The following is a 21,886-nucleotide window of genomic DNA, read 5'->3' as shown; positions in this document are numbered from 1 at the left end:
AATAGTATTTCCATAACTTTCTTCCAAGATGGACTTCTTTTGTTTTTTGTCACTCTACATAAATACTAGCCATACACCTAATCATAAAACAACATTTATTTCTTTTAGACTGAGACAAAAGCTCTTGGGGAAATGAGTATTGTTTTTCAGCCAGCATTAGCATCCGATTTAGCATTCCATTTATCTGCAAGTTTGGAAAGCAAATCTATTGAGCACTAAAATACTGAAATGGAATTGGGTATACACATTCAAGCAAAATCCATCACAATCAGACAGGAACAAAGCATCTGTTTTGAAAGAGAAATGAGAACACAAAGTGAAATTCATGCAATCATTTCTTGGGTAATGCTCAAGGCAACAATTTATCTTTATATATGAATTCCAACTCATACCCCAAAATGGGTTTTCAGGTGTCCTTTCCTGTGAAAATTGGCACAAAGGGTATTAGTTAATTAATTTGTGTATCAATTCCAACTTGGCATTCAGTTAAGGGGGAAAGTGGCAAGTGAAGCAAAAAAAAGAAAGAGTATAAAGCTGACAGTGGAAGTGAGTTCTCAAATGCAGAATGGTACCAGCGGTGGTATTCGGCCATTTCTGACTGGTTCTGGTGAGCCAGTAGCGAAAGTTTTGAGTAGTTCAGAGAACTGGCAAATGCCACCTCTGGCTGGCCCCACCACCTCAATCTATTCACTGCCTCCCAAGTCCCAGCTGATCGGCTGGGCCTTCTTTTATTGCCCTGCACAGGAGAACGAAGCTGGAAAGCAGGTTAGTGGGGTGAGGAGGGAATGGAGATTTGGGAGTATCCTTTCCCTACCACGCCCACCAAGCCACACCCACCAATCCATGCTCACAGAACCTGTAGAAAAAAAATTGACTCCCACCACTGAATGGTACTAATTTATTTTGTTGGAAGCTTGGTCAAATGAGAAGTTTTGGAGATGTAAATCCAGACCTTCAGTCTCTCTATGACCTGATGACCATATGGGTACAGGAGAGTGCAGAAAGAGAGTTAAGAATTAACAGATTAAAGAATTAACAGAGCTAAGAAATGCTAATCTATTTGCTAATCTGATGTCACTTTCATCTTACCAGGAACATGCATGCACACTTGTTACAGGGCACATGCGATATGATTCTCCTCTTGAAGAGATATAGCTAGCTAGATACCAAGCATTTGCCTTTTTGTAAATTTCCTGCAATTAAATCTTATCTCTGTTATAATTCATAAACTTGCTTCGCTGATCATTTGCAGACGTAGAATGCTTTAACTCCCAACAAAGAACAGTTTACATGAATGATTCTAACATTCTCAACTGCTATCCTCTTCCCCCTTAAATGAGAGTCCCAACTGTTTTGTCAAATGTGGCTTTAAGAAAAAATAGCCATCTATCACACTGATAAAGTTATCTGAAAATCTGGGGTGCATCATCAGTGCAATAGATTTCCCTAGCAGAATTAAGCAGTAGTTCCCCTGGGAATTAGAGATAATTAAGAATTCAAGGAACTGTCATGTTCCCACCCCTCCCCTTCCTTCTTTGGTAGCTCAAAAAGCCATTTTAATGACTTGAGCATCTTTAAGAATGATTAATCTGACCCTGTGATTAAAAAAAATAATTATTTTTAAAAATAATGAATTCTTAGAAATGATCCTAGAAAAAAGATATACTTGCTTGCTAGCTAAACTATGCTATGTTGTGACCTTTTAAATATTGCCCGAACTTACATCACTCTGAATTTGCATCCTGTTCTTGGCCAGCTCCACATTCATAGCATCTGGCAGGTAGGTATAGCGATGGATCAGGTGTTTGTAGTTGACATTGGAGGCTACATCCTGAGCCTGCTTGGCAGCTTGGATACTGAACATCTCCACTGGTGTGTGATAGCATGTCTTGCTTTTCTCATAATCCTTCCTGTACTCACGCCCAGACTGCATCTTGGCCACATTCATGGAATGGACAAGCATAGGAGCGTCTTGCAAGTTTCGGAAACCAACCTGTTTTCCTTTAGTCTTTTCATAAGCTTCTTTGTATTTGTACTACAGTTCCATCAGAGAGACAAAGAGAGAGAGTAGTCAGGCCTGGATAGTGAGTCTTGGTATACAAGCAACTAAGAAAAGTGTCTGGACTAATTGGCAATTCAGTACTCATTTTTATATTAGTAATGAAGAAAAATATTTTTAGATGAATCATGGAGATGGACGTGACAGGATTCCTTCAAAAAAAAAAACCTTCTATGGTAGAAAAAGTGAAATTATGTCTGTGTACAGGCATAATTATGCTTGGATTATAATCATGCATTACTGCTAGTCCTGTAGGCTGGGCTAAGAAACTGAAAATCGTGATTTTCTGAAAATTACTATTATAGTCTGTGCAAAAGAATACATATAGATTTCCAAACTGCTGGAAATGGAATAAAATATATGGCATAATATTTAATTCTATCTATGTTGTGCAATAACCTGCTCCCATTCCCCCCCCCCCCAGTAATTTTTAGCTCTTGAACAAGCAGCCAAGCATTTCTACTAGAAGAAACAATGACAGGTTCACACCTGTCTTCAGTAGTGAAGAAGGAGGTTAAAGCAATAGAAGGAGAGTGGCAAGACATTTTACCAACAAAAATCTTTAAGCCTACAGTAAGGATAGAATGGTCTAAAACAGAGAAGGTAATGTGTGAGAAAATATTTTAATCATTTACATAGCAAGCGAAGAGCAACTTTCATCATTCTGATAGCATATAAGGAGAACTTAGTAAGGATTACTTACATCACTAGCAATGTTTCTTGAGGCCTTGGCATGAGTAATTGGAATGGAATCACCTAGTACATTAGGTCCTTTGGCTATGAGATCTTGATAGCCATATTTATAATAATTCTGAAAAAAAGAATATCTTACTGATTTAACAAGTCATTTTAAGTCATTACTGTTGATTAACTTAGAATTCAATAGTCCATACCAGTGGTGGGTTGCAGGCAGTATGCCCCGGTACGGGCATACTGGTGCCTGGCCGGAGCACTGGGTACTGTTCCGGTACGGTGCTTGGGAGGGCCCACCCTAAGCTCCTTACATGTATTTGAGCTCTTTGGCGCTTCCGCGCACGGACCGCACAGCGCTTATGCAATGCTCCGCCGAGCAGCTGGAGCGTCGCGGAGGTGTTGCAAGAGGTAAGGATGCATGCATGCACTGCGCACATTCATGTGGTGGATGCTGGGCCCCATTGCAACCGTACCGGTTGCAACAGGATCCGGAACCCACCTGGTCCATACAATGCATTTATCTGAACTTTTTGACCTTCACTTAGCTTTTTCTGGATTACACTTGATCTAACTGGTTTCAAACTATAGCTAGTCATGTCATCAGAACATCTATTGATATGACAGTCAATGTTTGACACACACCCCCATTTCTTGTTTCCCTTCTCCCAATAGGAAAAAAAAGAAAATTACTTATATCATGCACAGCATCAAGTGATAAACAATGATATAATCACATGCCAAATTATGTTGCCTATTTGATTTTAGAAATATCAGAATAATATTTATGATAAAACTCTGCATTATTTACCATAGTATAAATTATGCACAGCCTTTGAATAGTTACTTACATCACTAATGTTAGCTGCATTATATTTGGCCTGGATAAACTGAGGGGCATCTGCAGGCAAATTATATGTATGCTTCATTTCTTCCCCAGAGGATTTGTATAAAATCTGAAAATCAAGGAAATAAGACAATAATATATCCTGATGTTCCTTAACTCAACAGTTGGATTTACATATTACTTTAGTGCATAAGACTGCCTATGCACACTTACTTAGGAACCACTGAAAACAGTTGTACTTTTTTCCATTGGAGAAAAGTATGGCCATGGGAACAGGTTTTAAGAATTGTCCTTAGAATCAGTTACTACATTTCCATGTGTACTTATTTGTCATTATGAAAAATGTTGCTATAAGGTAGCTAAGTTGAATCAATTAACAATTATAATTATAACAATTATAATTAATCAGTCAACAGCTTCCAGATCATTATAAAACCCACAAGATCCTGGTAGGTTCACTAGCAGAACAAAGATATCTGAAAAACTTGATGTAAGAAAACTAAACTTTTAAAGAGGAAACACCTAACGTCCTTCAATCTCAAACAAATGACTCTTGCTATTACTATTAGAAGCTACAATCTCAGTCTCAAGCACTTAAGTCTATGCTTATTCTTAAAGCTTATTCAATAATTACAAATAAATTATTTCAAAATACTATTAATAGAATACAAATCTATTCTTTAGCTATTAAAATTAAACACAGCAATACTGAATTTAGTGGAATAATTCTGGAATATTTATCTTGCTTCCTAATTATGTTGTTAAAGCTGTTACACTGGTTCGTCTGGGACGAACGGAGTTGGGAGGCGCGTGGGAGAGGGAAGGGTAGCGAAAGCTTAATTAGACTACCTGGGGCTAGAATGCAAGCTGATGTTTGTTTGAGTTGCTATTTCAATATAAGGTCAAGAAAGATTGGTCGGAGAGTCTTCAGGAAAGTGGAGTAAATATGGGAGGAGCAATGGATGCGGATAAAATATATATGTGGATATGGATAAAGGCAGGGTGGAAGGTAAAAAAATTTACATGTGGAGGTGGGTAAGGATAGAAAGGGAGGTGTTGGAAATGAAAAATGAAAGAAGTACTTGAGTTTAATGTTTTATAGAAAGGTTTGGATATTCGGATAAAAAAGAGATAAATTAAAGGTCTGAATAGATAGACAAAGCAATGAGACTTTTAGTTGGGGAATCCTAATTGATCAACTTACCTGGCTCTAATACAGTTTGAAACCCTGCAAGTAGTAAAATAACCGAAATTTGGAATGAGCTACATTGTTTAAGATTTACAGATAATGGGAAGCTGTGTTAACGTAGTGGGTTTATTGACCCTTCTTGTTTCTCCTTTCTTTTTGTGTGTGTGTGTGTGTTTTTTTATTTTGTATTTTTTACTATTCTCTTTTTTTTTTTTTCTTTGGCTTTACTTTTATTTTATTTTTTTAATTTTAAAGTTAGCTGGCCTTATTATACTCAAATGCTTGTTAAAGAATTATGCCGGGTATGGGACCTGCGAAGCCGTAAGGGGGTTAGGGAGGGGGGATTATAGGGGGGAGGGGGGAGGGTGGAATTACAGTTTCAATTCTTAGAACAATAAGAATTCACTTGTATACTGCGGCTCGTTTTTCTTTTTTCTTTTTTTCTTTTTCTCTTTTATTTTTATTTTTTTTTTTTTTAAAAAAACAAACTTAAATGTATGGATACACCAAAGCGAGGAGAAGAGGGAAAGAGGAGGGAGAAGTAAAGAGGGAGTGAGAGGGAATGTAAGGAGGGTGAGATGGAGGGAGGGGGAGATGTCTGAGGGGGAAGGGAAGTAGAAGAGGGGAATGCTGGAGGGGTGAAATGAAAGTTGGAGGGGGAGAAGAGAGGGTTTATGGGGGAATGAAGTGTCATGTTGGGCTTTTTTTTTTTCTCTTTTTTTTTTTACGCACAGTATATAAGTGATTGTATAAAATGAAAATGAAAATGAAATAAATAAAATGTATTCAAATGCAACACCCAGAAAAAAAGCTGTTACACTGATTTTTTTTTAAATGACAATACAAATGACTGCAGAATCAGTATTTTTTTCTTCTACAAGAACATTTTCAGGTATTACATCCTTAGAATCCTTTATTCATTTCTTCAATGTATGTAGCTGTCCATCTTACCATCGTGCTAAAAACATTTACAAACATAATATAATAACACAGCATAAAGAACAAATGGCAACTGGGGTTAAAAAAAACCTATCTGCCATAAATTGAATGAAATCTTCACAGGTCCAACTAATGATCCAACCTATATCTGGAACACAACCTTATCTTCAGAACTTTCCAAAAAATCATGAAAACAGGTACCAATCAAATCTCCAGGAGACAATGTACCATCGATAATACCTGAACTCTGTTTTAGTATATTTTTTTCCAGTAGATTCGTTTGACATTATAAGCCTTTGGTGATCCAAGCAACTTGGCTGGTACTTTATCATGCCAAGGGAGGAATGCATAGACTTTCTGACATAGTGATGTGAAGGTGGTTTTTGAAAATGTGGAAGGAGCAGATAAGTTCTGAATCCCTTAGTATTGTGAGCAGATATTTTGTAGACATGGTGAACTCTATAGCGTATGGGGGGGGGGAGATAGAAAAAGTTTGATGTAGTGATTAATTGAGAGGCTGGGAGTTCTAGTTCCATTGGAGGCACAAAGTTGGATGACTATGGGTCAGTCATTGTCTTTGAGCCTTACAAAGAAAATAATGAAAACTTTCCAATAAATTTGTAGGGACTAGTCTAGGCATTTGCCAGGAGTCAACAATGACACAAAAGAAACCCACATGCACAATCATACCCTTCCTGAATAGGACATTCTTTTACATTCCTCATAAAGGAAATACTAACATGCAAGATGAAAATAAATAGAATACAACAGGGAAAAATTATTATTAGCCACATTTGCATAATTATTAAATACAAGGTTCAATTTATTTAATTTCATTCATTCATTGGATTTAGAAGACTCTCCGACCCCATAAGACTTAGCATTTCACCTATCTTTCCAAAGCTTTACTCACATCACTGAGCTGAAGTGCATTCTGCTTAGCCTGGACCATGACGGGAGAATCCACAATACTTGTAAATTTAATAGTGTCTGGATGCTGTCTGTACTTCTTCTCACTTAGAGCCTCTCCTGCTTTTCTAGATTTCTCCGCTTCAAGAGAACCAATTGGGATCCACCCAATGCCTTTCATCCAGCCAGTAAAATCTGACTTGTAAAGATTCTGAAGAAAGAAAGAAAGAAAGAAAGAAAGAAAGAAAAAAAGAAAGAAAGAAAGGAGGGAGGGAGGGAGGGAGGGAGGGAGGGAGGGAGGGAAGAGAAGAACTGATTAGTTTAAAAAACTTCTTTTCAAATTACATTTATCTGAACACAAATGTTTCAGTAGACTTACATCACTCTGAATCTGCATCATGTTTTTCGCTCGCTCCACACTAATATCATCTGGCAATAATGTATAATTGTGTAGGAGATTCCTGTAATTGGTGTCGCTGATAATTTCTTGGGCTTTCTTAGCAGCTACAACGTTCACCATATCAAATGGAGTGTTGTATTTAGTCTTGCCTTGCTCATAACCTTTCTTGTAGTCCCGCTCTGACTGCATCTTGGCCACATTCCTATAATGGACTAATTTGGGGTCATCATGAATGCTCTGGAAGCCAATCAGTTTGCCTTTGCCTTGTTCATAGCCTTTCTTATATTCAAACTGTCAAAACAAGATTGAGAAAGAGATTTATTTCCTGATGAGCATCCTATAACCGATACGACATAAAACCAATACTGAAAAACAAAAGGACAATAAGGTCAAAATGAGCAGAAAAGTGTCTACTTTCCCAATTGAATGCATGCATTTAGTAGTGCCAGAAGAACTGCAACAAGCGACAGTATATAAAGTATGTTTTTGGAGTAATGGTGAAAATTCACAGACATTTGTAGAATTACATTAAATTCTGTGTAAGGAGAATTCTGTAGATGTCATTGGCATTTCATGGTCAAGTCTGTTCACAGTACGCTCAATAATTGCAACAGAATATTATTACTATTGATGATAGTAGTGATAGTAGTAGAAGTAATAATAACAATAATGTATTGGATCATCTAATATTTAATACAATGTGAAAATTTGGTCATAGTTAATTTATTTGATTATAATTCTGACTTGATTCACTGGGAATTAAATGGAATCAAAGTCCAGCATCATCCTATGCCAGGGGTGTCAAACCTAAGGCCTGCAAGCTGAATCCTGCCCATAGGCTGGATCTGGCCTGTGGGGTGTTTAGATGTGGCCCATGGGGCCACCCTGGAAACAGCAAAGGGCTGGCTCACTGGCAGAGGGTTGCAGGAGGCCATAGCGGCCAAATAGGGAGCTCTGGAGCCCATTTTCTCTGGTAGAGCATTCAGGCTGCAACAGGCGCCTCTGACATGAGCGACATCGAGCTGGCCATGCAACGTTCACCCTGTCTATGTCCTCACCTGCCCCCCTGAGGTCAAACATAACCCTGATGCAGCCCTCAATGAACTCGAGTTTGACACTTCTGCCCTGGACCCGTGTCCCTCCTGGCTGGTCTCGACCAGCAGGGAAGTGACACATGGCTGCATCCAGACGATAGTTAACACCTCTCTCAGGGAGGGGTCCTTCTCACACCTCCTAAAGGATGCGGTAGTGAGACCCCTCCTGAAGAAACCTTCTCTGGATCCAGCCATTTTGAGTAACTATCGTCCAGTCTCCAATCTCCCCTTTGTTGGGAAGGTTGTTGAGAAAGTGGTGGCCTTTCAACTCCGACGGTCCTTGGATGAAACCAATTATCTGGATTCCTTTCAGTCCGGTTTCAGGCCTGGCTACAGCACGGAAACTGCTTTGGTCGTGCTGATCGATGATCTCTGCCGAGCCAGGGATAGGGGTCACTCCTCTATCCTTGTGCTTCTTGACCTCCCAGCGGCCTTTGATACCATCAACCATGGTATCCTTCTGCGACGGTTGCGGGAGGTGGGAGTGGGAGGCATCGTCCTTCGGTGGTTCTCCTCCTACCTCTCGGACAGGTCACAGTCGGTATTGGTCGGAGGGCAGAGATAGACCCCGAGGCCCCTCAATTATGGGGTGCCGCAGGGTTCGGTCCTGTTCCCCCTCCTATTTAACATCTACATGAAGCCGCTGGGTGATATCATACGCTGGCATGGGATTAAATATCATCAATATGCGGACGATACACAATTGTATCTGTCTGCCCCATGCCAACTCAGTGAAGCGGTAGAAGTGATGTGCCAGTGCCTGGAGGCTGTCAGAGTCTGGATGGGATGTGCTCAATCCCGACAAGACTGAGTGGCTATTGATGCTCCCTCCCAGAGATGGTCCAGCTATTCCATCTCTCAGCCTGTGGGGTGAAATTATATGCCCCTCACAGAGGGCCCGCAATTTGAGACTCCTCCTGGATCCGCAGCTGACTTTAGAACATCATCTGTCAGCTGTGATCAGGGGGGCCTTTGCCCAGGTTCACCTGGTGCACCAGTTGCGATCCTATCTGGACCGGGAGGCCCTTTGGATAGTCACTCACACCCTCGTCACCTCAAGTCTGGACTACTGTAACGCACTCTACATGGGGCTGCCCTTGAAGAGTATTCAAAGACTTCAGCTTGACCAGAATGCAGTCGCGTGAGCGATTGTGGGTGCACCTCGGTACACCCACATTACACCTATCCTCCGTGAGCTGCACTGGCTGCCCATTGGTCTCCGGACACGTTTCAAGGTGCTAGTCATTACTTTTAAAGCCCTACATGGTATCGGACCTGGTTACTTGAGAGACCACCTCCTGCCAGTCATCTCCCAAAGACCTATTAGATCCCACAGAATCCTCCGGATTCCATCTGCCGGCCAATATCGGCTGGTGACTCCCCAGGGGAGGGCCTTCTCTGTGGCTGCTCTGGTCCTCTGGAACGATCTCCCCATTGATATCCGGACCCTTACCACCCTTCCGGCCTTCCACAAAGCAACTAAGACCTGGCTGTTCCAGCAGGCCTGGGGCTGTTGAACTATCCAGCCCCCTTCGAGGTTATGACTGTTGTATTTTAAATTTCTGTTTTCTATTTTTATTTTTGTACCCCCTCCCCTTCTGATTGTTAGCCGCCCCGAGTGTTCCGGGAATAGGGTGGCATACAAGTCAAATAAAACCTAAACCTAAACCTATGCCTTTTCATTTGGCATTTATATCCACTAGACATGCAGGTGATGTAGCGTGGAGGGACTTTTTCTTAGACAGAACTTGAACTAGTGTCAAGTCCTAAAAGTGAATTACGGTGGTGGAATTTCCCTTTGCCCCCAAGTAAACCACTCTTTATGATGGGCATACTCACATCACTGGCAGCCTTTCCGGCACTTTTAGCTGCTCTAATGGAAATGGCATCGCTCCTCAGGTCATAGCCCCTCGATTTCAGGTCTTCCAACCCCAGTTTGTAGTAAGTCTGAAAGAGAATGAGTTTATTGAGTCATCGATGTCCACCAACCACATGTCCAGTTAAAGTTCCATTTAAAAAGTTGTCCAAAGCAAACTTACATCACTGATATTGTAGGCGTTAACCTTTGCCTGGATAAATTGAGGTGCATCTGCCGGGAGATTATAATTGTGAATTGCTTCTTCATTTTTGGCTTTATAAAGTACCTGAAGAGGAATCAAGTGTAAAAATCAGTGTGACATCCAAAACCAAAAATGAACATTATAAATTATTACAATTCCAAATTACAGGTTTGGTTTCAATTCAGAAGTATAGGTTATGATTGATCAAGACCCCTTTGTCTTTTAAGGGTTCTATAATCTGCAGCAAATTTATATGTCAACTCACAAAGCTTTCCTGACCCATTCCCAAGTTGCCATAGGCAGGCAAGGGGATGGGAAATCACGCCTCACAACTGCACTGAGGAATGTGAACCTCAGTGAAAACAAATCACACCCTAGCTGGCCGAAGTCAAGGCCATCTCCACGGAGACCCACAACGGCCGGAGGGAGTGACTTCCACGACCCACAAAATTGCCTCATTGGGGAATGTGACTGGTGACACACCCTGGGGGGGAGGGTCAGAGGCAAGGAGCAAACTCAGAGGTGGCTTCACTTGGTTCGTGACAACATGGCACTCCTAATAAACAACTGGATATGTCGTGAAAAATGGTTTGAGGCTCCTGCTTTTATTAGTGCATTGGTTGGAACCCTGATATTATAATGCAGTTAATCCAAATGCTAACAAACATATGGATGTTACACATACTTACATCACTCCGCTGGGCTTGATTGATTTTAGCCTGAACCACAGTAGGGTGATCTTCAATTGATGTAAATTTAATCGTGTCTGGAGGCTGACGGTATTTTTTCTGTTTATGAAAAAACAAATCAATTTCATTTACTGAATTTTTCCATTGCTTCCTTCTAATCATTATCTACCACTTCACTGAAAATTCATGTTAAAGATTTTTTTTAAAAAAAACCAAGACTTGAAAGATTTCAAAAAGTAATCAAGGCAGAAAGACTTTGATGAATCTAAAACATTAACACTTTTTCTATGCAAAACATTTATTCTACCCCAAGAATTGAGTTTTGATGCTGTAATGAATTAATTAGAAGCAAGCAAATAAATGAAGTCCTCCTAAAAGAAGTGTAGCCAATTTTTATACATACTGTGACACAATTAACCACTTTATATGCCATATTGTGCCACTTTATGGCTTAAGGGTGCTGGAGCAAAGCAGAACTAACTACAGATACTTGCATTCGTGGATCATTTAACCAACTACATGAACTTAAGACTTCAGTTTGTTTCTTTTGCTATGGAAAAGGGAGGAGAAGGAGAAAGAGAAAGCAAATTTCACACAGCAATCTAAGTTGCTTGTCTTTTTCAGAAACTCCAGTTCAGACTGCAGTGAGTTGATAACAGAAATAGGACTGGTGCTCAATCCAGACTTCAAATTGTTTGGTCTTTCCCCTACTTCTTGTCTTTCCCATCTGCTTAAGGGCTCACTGGCTTGCTGAACTAGTGTCTTTCCTTTCCTTTGAAGGGCTATTTCCATTTTACTAGTCCCCTGCTTTTCCCTTGGTTTCCCAATGCCTGCTCACATAGATGCCTTCATGTTCCACTCCTCTGCCCTCCCATTATCTCCTTTAACACAGAACCCTTTCATTTCTTTTCCTTATGACACCACTGTGGCTCTGATGCCACGGTAATGAAACCAATAGCCAACAGTTGTCGTTTCATTCCCACAACTCTCTGTAAATTCACAGAAATATTTAGCTAGGAAGAAGGATAGTTCAGTTCAAAAACAAATAACAACATTCATATTTTGTAACATAAAGATTTTTTTTAAAAAACCTAAAGGGAAAATAATTTTTTCAGTACCAGTGGGCTAGGAATGGGAAAGCAAGAAGATCATGCATCACCCAGCCTGGGCATAAACTCAAGGTAAACTGCTCCAAGCTCAATTGCAGAAAATATGACTTCAGCAAGAGTGGTCAATGCCTAGAATGCACTACCTGACTCTGTTGTTACATCCTCTAACCCCCATAACTTTAACCTTAAACTGTCTATCGTGGACCTTACACCATTCCTAAGAGATTTGTAAGGGGGCGTGCATAAGCGCACCAGCGTGCCTACTGTCCCTGTCCTACTGTCCTCATTTATTTGTACCCATTTCCTGTGTTTATGTCTATGTTTATTCTTATGCCTGTTATCTCAGACATGTTTGACTAGATAGATAGATAGATAGATAGATAGATAGATAGATAGATAGATAGATAGATGGATGGATGGATGGATGGATGGATGGATGGATGGATGGATGGATGGATGGATGGATGGATGGATGGATGGATCGATGGATGGATGGATATATGGATGGATGGATGTTTTCTGAGGTTTTCGTGGATGTTAGTATGTAGGTCTTTGGTTATTCGTGTTTTCTCCCGTGTAAAATTGGAGGTGTCTTGGCGACGTTTCAACGAAGTCTCATTTGTCATCTTCAGGCTTCGTGCTTCCAGGAGCAATGTGAGATCTCGGCTCTTTCTTCCTTTTAACTGCCAGTCGGGCAGATAGATAGATAGATAGATAGATAGATAGATAGATAGATAGATAGATAGATAGATAGATAGATAGATAGATAGATAGATAGATAGATAGATAGATAGATAGAGCAAGCAAAAGGGTGACCGTAGGGAGATATAAGAGGTGAATGAAGAGTGATCTTCTAGGACTAAGGATTTTTTATGGACTTTATGGGCCCTTGTTGGATTTTTACAATGCAAGATGACTGTAAAAACCAACAACTGCCCACAAGCAGAGAACTCAAAAGCCAAGCAGCTAAAGGTAGAAATCTGCAACTGTAGGAAGGAAGAGAGAATGACAGATCCTGCAACCAATCAAACTTGGAGCTGCTGCTAGATCAACATGACTTGCTGGAGACCATCTGCTCTACAGAGCGTAAGTCAATTCTGATTAGAAAACAGAAGTTTTTAATTGAAGCAGAGAAATACAAGGACATGTTGCATTTATGATGGGCCAGGAGTCAGAAGAGGACCATGTCATCCTTTGTTGCTCACAGGAAGTCTTCTACAAAAATACTGGGTTGGAAGGTCCTCCCCTGGATTTATCAATCCAGTGTGAGGTGCCATTGATGCTGAATTATTTACTTATATTCTTGAAATCCATAGTCTTGTTACTGAAATTATACAACATACCCACTTTTCTAACACATATTACTTGAAGGCTATGGATTACAATGTTCTAAATTTTAGTTATATCAGAACATTATCACATCTTACTGAGTGTAACTGCTGGCAATGTACTTATGTGACTCTTCTTTTAAAATGTGCAACTACTGGTTAACTGCTTGGGTTGAAAAACTGTGTGCAAAACATGTGATAAGTGAGAGGGTTATTAATCAAACTGGGGATTCAATGCATAGCCCCTTTTAGGGTATCTGATTTTTTTTCTCATTTAGCTATAATTAAATATGGGAAACCAACCCCACTGAGCGGTGCAGTGGCCTAAAGGTGCAGACTTTCACCTCACGCTTAGAAGGTTGAGAGTTCAATTCTAGGTAGCGACAAATGTTTTTCGATTTGGGCACAAAGAGAAAATATCTGCTGCAAACTCTGCATAGGCATCAGGAAAGGCATCCGGACAGTAAATACTCAGCTCCCTTCAATCACCCCAATTTCACAAGGGATTACAGAGTTGTTAAAAGAGAAAAGAAATATGAAGAACCCCATAACTAACCTGAAATAATTGTGGCTTTCTTTACTTACCTCGCTTACGTATCCTGAAGTTCTTTTTGCTGTTTCTGCATCCAGAGATCCATAAGGTATCCAACCACATCCTTTCATCCAACTGTTATAATCCGCTTTATATTCATTCTGGAAAAGACCATAATGGGAAATTCTTGCCTTCAAGTTCATGTAAGAGTTTATTTGAGCTGCACTATATGTAGATCAGGGGTGTCAAACTCCCAGCCCACAGGCCGGATACATCACGCACTGGCCACACTTACACTCAGTTTAGCAAAGGGAGGGAAGTCTCAAGACGTCACACGACACCATCATGACAACACGAGTGTGACACCCCTGATGTAGATGGAACATTCTTTTAAAAGTTTCTGTTGGAAACTATAGTTTCCAACAGAAACTATAATTCATGAATTAAATTAGGATGATAATGTAATTGCCAAAAATAAAATGATTAAATTTTTCCAAATGGTGCAATATGCTCCATTAAATGGTAGCATTACCTAATTGAAAGCAGGACCAGCTTTGATCTATAAGGTCCATCCAGAAAAATCAGATCTGTAGACTATACTAAGACATTTTTAAAGAAACACATCCTGGGAGAAGAAAGTTTCTGTATAATCACTAGAAGCTGAACTCAGTTTGAAAGCAACACTTGGCTTTATGTAATAGTTAGGATTTCATACATGGGCAAGAATATTGTAATGTTTTTAGAAGCTCTCTGAATTCCAGATTACCCTTTACAAACAACAGAGTATTGTAAATCAGTGGTGAGATACGACCGGTATGCCCCGGTACGGGCGTACCGGTGCCTGCTGGGAGCACCAGGTACCATTCTGGTATGGTGCTCTGGAGGCCCACCTGCCCGTCTGGTGTCCTTATCATTATTTGAGCCGATCAGGGCTTACACGCACAGAGTATACGGCACCTGCACAATGCTCTGCCAAGCAGCTGGAGCATCGCGAGCAGTAAGTATGCATGCGCGCACTGCGTGCATGCTGCGCACATTCACATGGTGGACACCGGACCCCATTGCAGCGTACTGGTTGCAAATACATATTATCTCTGTTATATAGACAAGCTACAAAACATTTTATGGTTTTGACTAAGTGATTCAAACTGAATAATCAAGTCAATTTGATTTGGACATTTCACTGAACAGCATTTGAATAAAATCCTTGAATTTAATATTTGTACTGTACAGTCCTAGATAGCAGCTACCTATTATTTTTTCAGATTACAGAATTTCTTTTCAGTCTTTAAATCTATTCTATTTTTCACAAATGCTCACCAGTCTATATTTTAATGTTTTAAAGCATCCTTCTCTAATGGATGCTGTATGGATAATTACATATTTTCAGACAGCTGATGGCCACCTTTTGTTTTAAAGTTAAATATGCTCAACAGATGTCTGGGACCAGAGATAGGTTGCTCCCGTTGGGCCTGGTTGGGCCAAACCAGTAGTGGCGGCAGCGGGAGGCTCCACCCACCTGTCTGGATGCTTCTGTGCGTGCATGCATGCGTGATCATGTGCGTGAGTTGTGCATGAGCACGAGTGAACCAGTAGTAAACCAGTAGCAACCCACCAGTGGTCTGGGACTTATATTTCCAACAAACCTGAAGCTCAGCAGTTAGGGAAGGCCAAAATAGGCAATCCTCAGTTGTGGGCTTTTCCTGCCCCAGTTGTCAAACTCTGGAAAAGGCTTATTCCAGTGCCGTAGTGGTGCAGTGGTTAGAATGCAGTACTGCAGACTACGTCTGCTGACTGCTGGCTGCCTGTAACTTGGTAGTTCGAATCTCACCAGGCTCAAGGTTGACTCAGCCTTCCATCCTTCCAAGGTGCGTAAAATGAGACCCAGATTGTTGGGGGGAATATGCTGACTCTGTAAACCGCTTAAAGAGAGCTGTAAAGCACTGTGAAGCAATATATAAGTAAGTGCTATTGCTAGTGCTATGGAAATGCACTGCCAACTCTCTTTTCTGTATGAAGCATTCCACAGTTCAACAATGCTAGGTTTGAAGAAACATTACTACTTACGTCACTTAGTATACTATTAGCCTTCCTGGCCAGCTCCAAATTAATACTCTCAGGAGGATAGGAGTAATTATGGATGCGATGCCTGTAGTCTGTATCACTGATGATTGCCTGGGCTTTCTTTGCTTGTATAACGGGAATCATATCCAGTGGTGCTGTGTATTTGGTCTTTGATGCTTCATAACCTTTTTTATAGAGCAGCTATGATACAATTAATACAAGGCATTAACCATTTGAAGTTGGGAAAAAAGAAGCCCAGATCTTTGTAAAATGAGGGTGATATTCCCTCTACAATATCCAGTGGGTATTTAGCATACACAGCTTATTTAAAGAATCATTATTCTGCAACATGAGAAGGTCTTCCAAAAAGACTACAGCCATATGCAAGAAATAGACTAGGTTGGGATTATGCTGATTGTCAAATAAGTCTATGTCAATAGGTATATGCACTTCTAAATATATGCCCGACTTATGCTAAAAAAATTGGTGCATCTACTGATAACCTAATATTCACTTACTTTTTGCACTTCATAAGCATTCAGGATAATAGCCCAAGTATTATTTTTATTAACATTTGCATTTCTTCACCATTTTGTTAAGCAATTATGAGAACCTACTTTCCTCAAAGGGTGCATTATTATTTTCCATCAGAGGATTAACACTCTGGACTTGCTCATTATGTTTTCAAAATTAGAGATCAGTGGTTCTTTATTTAGAATTCACTGAATGTAAACTTCACCTAAAGGGACACTCTAAAGAAATATATTCTGAAAATGGTTTTATATCTAGATAAATCAACATTTTTCAGAAAATTCAGCATATCATCAACAAACCACATATTATTTGGTTTATCTGTACTTACATCACTCTGTTGCTTGGCCACCTTTTGGCAATGTATCATTTTGGGATCATCTTCAATACTCAGAGCTCCGATTAACTTGCCTTTGCTCTGTTCATAACCCTTTTTGTATTCAACCTGTATGGTCACAAGACAATAATGTACTTTGGTATTCTAAAAACCTGGCTGCAAATGAAAATCAATCCAAGTTCTTCCTTAATTTCTATGTAACACTTACATTACTTGCAATTTTTTGCTTGGCTTTTGCAGCTAGAATTGGAATGGCATCCACCTTGATGTCAAATTTATTTGCTTTTGATTGTTCCCAGTCATACTTATACCAATTCTAACCCAAGGGAGAAGAGAAAAATACATGAACAAGTCATGACATAAAATCCAAAATATATTACATATAATCCATATATTTATTTTAGGAAGTGCATAACCCTATAATTGCATAACTATTTCAATGTGCATGTTATTATGAGTAGACTAACAGAATAACAGAGTAGAATAACCTTTTTTGATCAATCTTTTGGCCCACAAGATTTCAAGCTTTTCCACGTCCACTCAGGAAATATGTAGAATTTGTATAAAGTAAGCCCCTTGTGAGATTAACTTTACTTTATATTGCAAGGGTTGTCAAAAATATGATCCAAACAATGTAAGATCTAATTTCAGGACATCAGTCAGGAATGAAGCTCTTTGTTATACTCCATGTACTCTAGAGAACCTATTTTCCAAAGCTGGAAAGCAGTGATGTCTGTAGAATAAATGGGTTTTTCTATCCATAGTAAATAATTAAACATTTATTAAATGAGGTATTTTACTTCATTGGTTTTTCAAGTGAATCTCTGTCCATGAACTCTCACATAAGAACACACACATATACACTAACGTTTGCTGTGATTTCTTGGTCTTCATAGCCTCCTAGAACCTCAACAGCCTCTTTCCCTAGCATGCTTCTTCTTGCCAGCACCTATAGACTCTCCTAAATATCTATTTTGATAGTTTTCTTTTCTCCTTTCTTCATTGCCATCTGTTCATTATTCTTCCTTTTCAACAGGGCTGTCAAACTCGCGGCCCATTGGCCAGACACGTCACATGCTGGCCACGCCCACACCTGGTTTAGCAGAGGGGGGAGTTGTGATACATCACATGACACTGCTGTGATGATGCAAGTTTGACACTCCTGCTCCTCAGTATCTCATTTCTTAATTCATCATTGACTTTTGGCCAAAGTTGACGCCACTCACCAAACTAACTAGAGGTGATGACAACTGATTATAAAGAAAATCTAAGTGGCGATCTAAGTTCTCTGCCTCTAAACTAATCTCCAGGTGTTACCTGACAATCAAATATGCTCTGTTTTATGCCTTATTATCCTCACTGTCATAAATAGCTTTATGATTCTCCTCAGTAGCTTGTTTTTTTTAGCTCTGAAAGCATCATCCATAAGACTCTTACATCACTGATGTTGTAGGCATTGACTCTGGATTGGAGGAATAAGGGAGCATCTGGAGGGATAGAACACCTGTTTTTCGCAGCTTTGTGTTTGTAGTTCAACTGAAATGCAAAATGAAAATCACATAAAAAGTTATCATTTGGAGGACAGCAATTAAGCATACTAGCATAGGCTGTTAATAACTGAACAAAATAAGAGGGAAATCCAAATAATTTAAAGTAAAAAAAATTACAGTGGTACTTTGGTACTCATCTTTAATTGGTTTTGGGAGGTATGATGAGTACAAAAAATGATAAGTGCCAAACATTTTTTTCCTATATCGAATAATGTAGTGAGTCATAAGGCAGCCAACACTGACAAGTTCTAGCTTGTGCATTGAGTACAAAACAAATGATGAGTACAGGGACAAAATTTTCATGTCAAAATGCATTGAGGATCAAATTTGATGAGTTTCAAAGCAGTTGAGCATCAAGGTACCACTGTACTTTAATAACCATAACAATAGAAAGGCATGGTATAAATAGAATTAAATATGTTTACACTGCCCAGTTAATTCAGAAAAGACTGCATCTATGTCAGTCAACATAAAGATATGGCTGGACTTTTGTTTTCATGAACACAACAATAACAGATCCCCATCTGCTTTCATAACATACATCTTTTGAAAATTAAAAATAGGAAGCATTACCACAAAGCAATGTCAAAAATAGATCTCCTGTGTTAAAGCAACATTAACAAACTATACATCCCTGCTGATTGATTACAAGCTCAGCCCTTATTTTCCCAATTATATTGCTACTTGTTTCATTGACTCTGGTATTAAATATGTACAAAAGTATACAAGTTTGAAAACAAAACATTACAAAGAAGACTGAACTATTCCATTATTCTTTTTGACTACTATGGATCTGGTTGTTCCAGAGATGAGCCAAAAAAATTCCAGAAATAAATTTTCTGGAACAAGAAGTAATTTGTGATGTTCCCAACATAATCCAGCCTTACATTTCCATAAAATTTACACTGTGTTTTTGGATTACCCTCAGGATGGCTTCTGATATTCTACAAAATGCTATGTTCCCCACATGGTATGTTTTGAAAATCATAAACCAGAAACATTTTCAACAGTCAGGTAATAAAGCTACAACTTCATGAATAGAAACCCATTACTTGAAGAGAAAGCATCTACAAAATAAGGCCAGATGGGACATTGTTAGAGTTGCTAGGTTACTTACATCACTCAGCTGCTTGGAATTAATTTGTGCTTGTACCATAACCAGCGAGTCTGTCACAGGGGTAAACTTGATCTGACCAGAATGTTTCTTGTATGCATGCTAGACAAATGGGGAAACAAAAGGTAATTGCATTTACTTTTTAGCATATATCAAATTAACATTCTACTTTTCAGCATCTACAGAAAAAAAAATATTTAAAAAAATTCCTGCATACTAACATGGTCCATTCATTCATCAACAATATATCTAAACCCACTGCTGTTTAGAAAACTTAAAGCCTTCTGATTATCAGATATATTGCTATTTTAACTAAAAGATGTGAATAGAAGCATATCGTCCCATACTTGTTACACACAGATACGGTGTTAGTCTATATTTGCACTGCTGGGGATAAAGCCTATTACTAGTAAATCTATGCAGTATATTGGAAACAAAACTTCTGTCTTCAAAAAGACTAAAGCAAGGGTGTCAAACTGGCAGCCCATGGGCCAGATACGTCACACACAGGCCACACCCACCCCAGCTCCGCAAAGGGAAAAAATGTGATATGTCATGTGACAGCAACGTGACACTGTGAGTTTGATACCCGTGGAATAAAGCATCAACTCTTTGCAAGGCCTTACAGATGTTTCCAGTTCTGTTTCTGCAGGATCTGAGTAGCTGCCTGTGAAGGGATTGTCTGTAAAATGAAGTGGTGGTGTCATGCATATGTGTGAAAGCAACCAGGACAGTTTTTGAAGCACACGAGGGAGGCTTGAAAAAGTCAAGGCTACTTTAACATTCCCAAGAAAGTGCTTATGGAGATTCTCAATCATCCAGGTCATCGTTGTCTGAAAGATGCTTTTTCAAGAGGCAACTGGACTTTCTTGGGGTTTTTTTGAAAACATTTTGCTTCTCATCCAGGAAACTTCTTCAGCTCTGACTGGATGGTGGGAAATGGAAGAATTTATACTCCATGCAGACAGCTGGTCATTTGCATTCTTTTAGCAAGTCATTGAAGCCACCTGGAGGTTTATCTGTGTCCTCAGGGTCACCTGAGTGGTGCAAATGGGTGCAGAGCCTTTTTGGAACTGTTGAAAGTTCTTTGTTGTAGACTGGAGAGAGATGATATCATATCCTCCACATTTGTTGAGAGACATTTGTTCAACCTTGACCTAGATGCCCTCTTTGACCCCTCTTTCAAACCAAAAATGTGTCCAAAATGTGGTCTTTGCTTTCTTCAAATGAGTGGCCTTTGTCTTTTAAATGCAGGTGGACTGCTGAATCTAGTCCTGATGGGTTTGTTCTCCTATGTTGTACCATGCATTTCAGAAGTGGTTGTTTTGTCTTCGAAGAAAGTCCAGTTGCCTCTTGAAAAAGCACCTTTGGGACTCCCAAGACTCCCAAGAAAGATGCTTTATTTCATTATAATGGCATAGGCTTTCACAGCCAATATCTCTCAGACAATGTTGGCTTCAGAGTTTAGTAACCATGCCTGCATCCCTTTGTGAAATATCCCCTTCAAACACTTGGCACTGCTTTAACGAAGAACATTCAATAACATAAGATATGTTCATACAAGTATGTATCAGCTTTCATGGCAATATTTGTTGTATTTGTTTCCTGTTGCAAACAACAGGGGCTCTTGTAGCTTACATTCATAAAACACAGATATAAAACATCTGCAATGGGTAACAAAAATTTAAATATAAAACAGAAATACAAATAAATGCCAGAATAGTAAATAACCACTAATAAAAACTAAGATAAAATACAACCACCAGATGGGGGAGAGTAGCCAAGGTGACGGACAGCCAGCAATGACCATAGAGTTCCTCCAAAAGTAAACCCTTTTTTTAACCTTGTATTTTTAACCCATGACTTACTTTTACAAATTCACATGTATTGGATAGGCTACCAACCTGTTCTAGCTCCATTGTAACAATACTACAAGCCAAGATTTTTAAAAATGGGAAAAAGGAGAAAGAGATGTTCACTCTGCAGCACAGAGCTCATCCAAGCCATTGGATGATTACACTGCAGTCTCCTCCAAGAAGTAATTCAACTTCAGTCTCCTTACCACCAGATGTCACATGTATCCTATATGTATATCTGAATAGCCACTTTTCAGCGCAGTCATAGAGGAAGAGTAACAAAGCTGGAGAAGCAAGTGCAATGCAAGACCTACTACAAACTCCAATATTGGTCTGCCAAAACATAAAAAAATTAAAATGCCCAGGTGATGCTACAAAGGCATCTCTTACCAGGCTTCACACCGATCTCTTCAGGAGGAAGTATTTGAACCAATGAACACTACAAGGAAAATACTTTGTTGTGCAGTTCTGTGGTTCCTTAAATTGTAATTTGGCATCATATGTGACTTACCCATTCCAATTTAACCTTATACGAAAACATTGTGGCTCTTTCAGCATTATGTCTGGGTTGTTTAAGAAAAAGAGTGAA

General features: G+C 39.4%; 1 protein-coding gene across 1 annotated transcript in view; it reads right to left on the bottom strand.

The window, feature by feature from the left end:
- Nucleotides 1-21,886, bottom strand: part of NEB (nebulin) — a 227,111-nt gene that overhangs the window by 163,547 nt on the left and 41,678 nt on the right. Inside the window, 14 exon segments of the mRNA XM_032222196.1 lie at nt 1,724-2,035; nt 2,763-2,870; nt 3,601-3,705; nt 6,638-6,844; nt 7,013-7,324; nt 9,967-10,074; nt 10,167-10,271; nt 10,877-10,975; nt 13,899-14,006; nt 15,913-16,110; nt 16,772-16,885; nt 16,986-17,093; nt 18,215-18,313; nt 19,445-19,543. Of these exon segments, the coding sequence (XP_032078087.1) occupies nt 1,724-2,035; nt 2,763-2,870; nt 3,601-3,705; nt 6,638-6,844; nt 7,013-7,324; nt 9,967-10,074; nt 10,167-10,271; nt 10,877-10,975; nt 13,899-14,006; nt 15,913-16,110; nt 16,772-16,885; nt 16,986-17,093; nt 18,215-18,313; nt 19,445-19,543 (2,082 nt within the window).

The sequence above is a fragment of the Thamnophis elegans genome, chromosome 1 (assembly GCF_009769535.1).
Source record: "Thamnophis elegans isolate rThaEle1 chromosome 1, rThaEle1.pri, whole genome shotgun sequence".
In the NCBI taxonomy this organism is placed as follows: Eukaryota; Metazoa; Chordata; class Lepidosauria; order Squamata; family Colubridae; genus Thamnophis; species Thamnophis elegans.
This window is presented reverse-complemented; position numbering and strand designations above follow the sequence as displayed.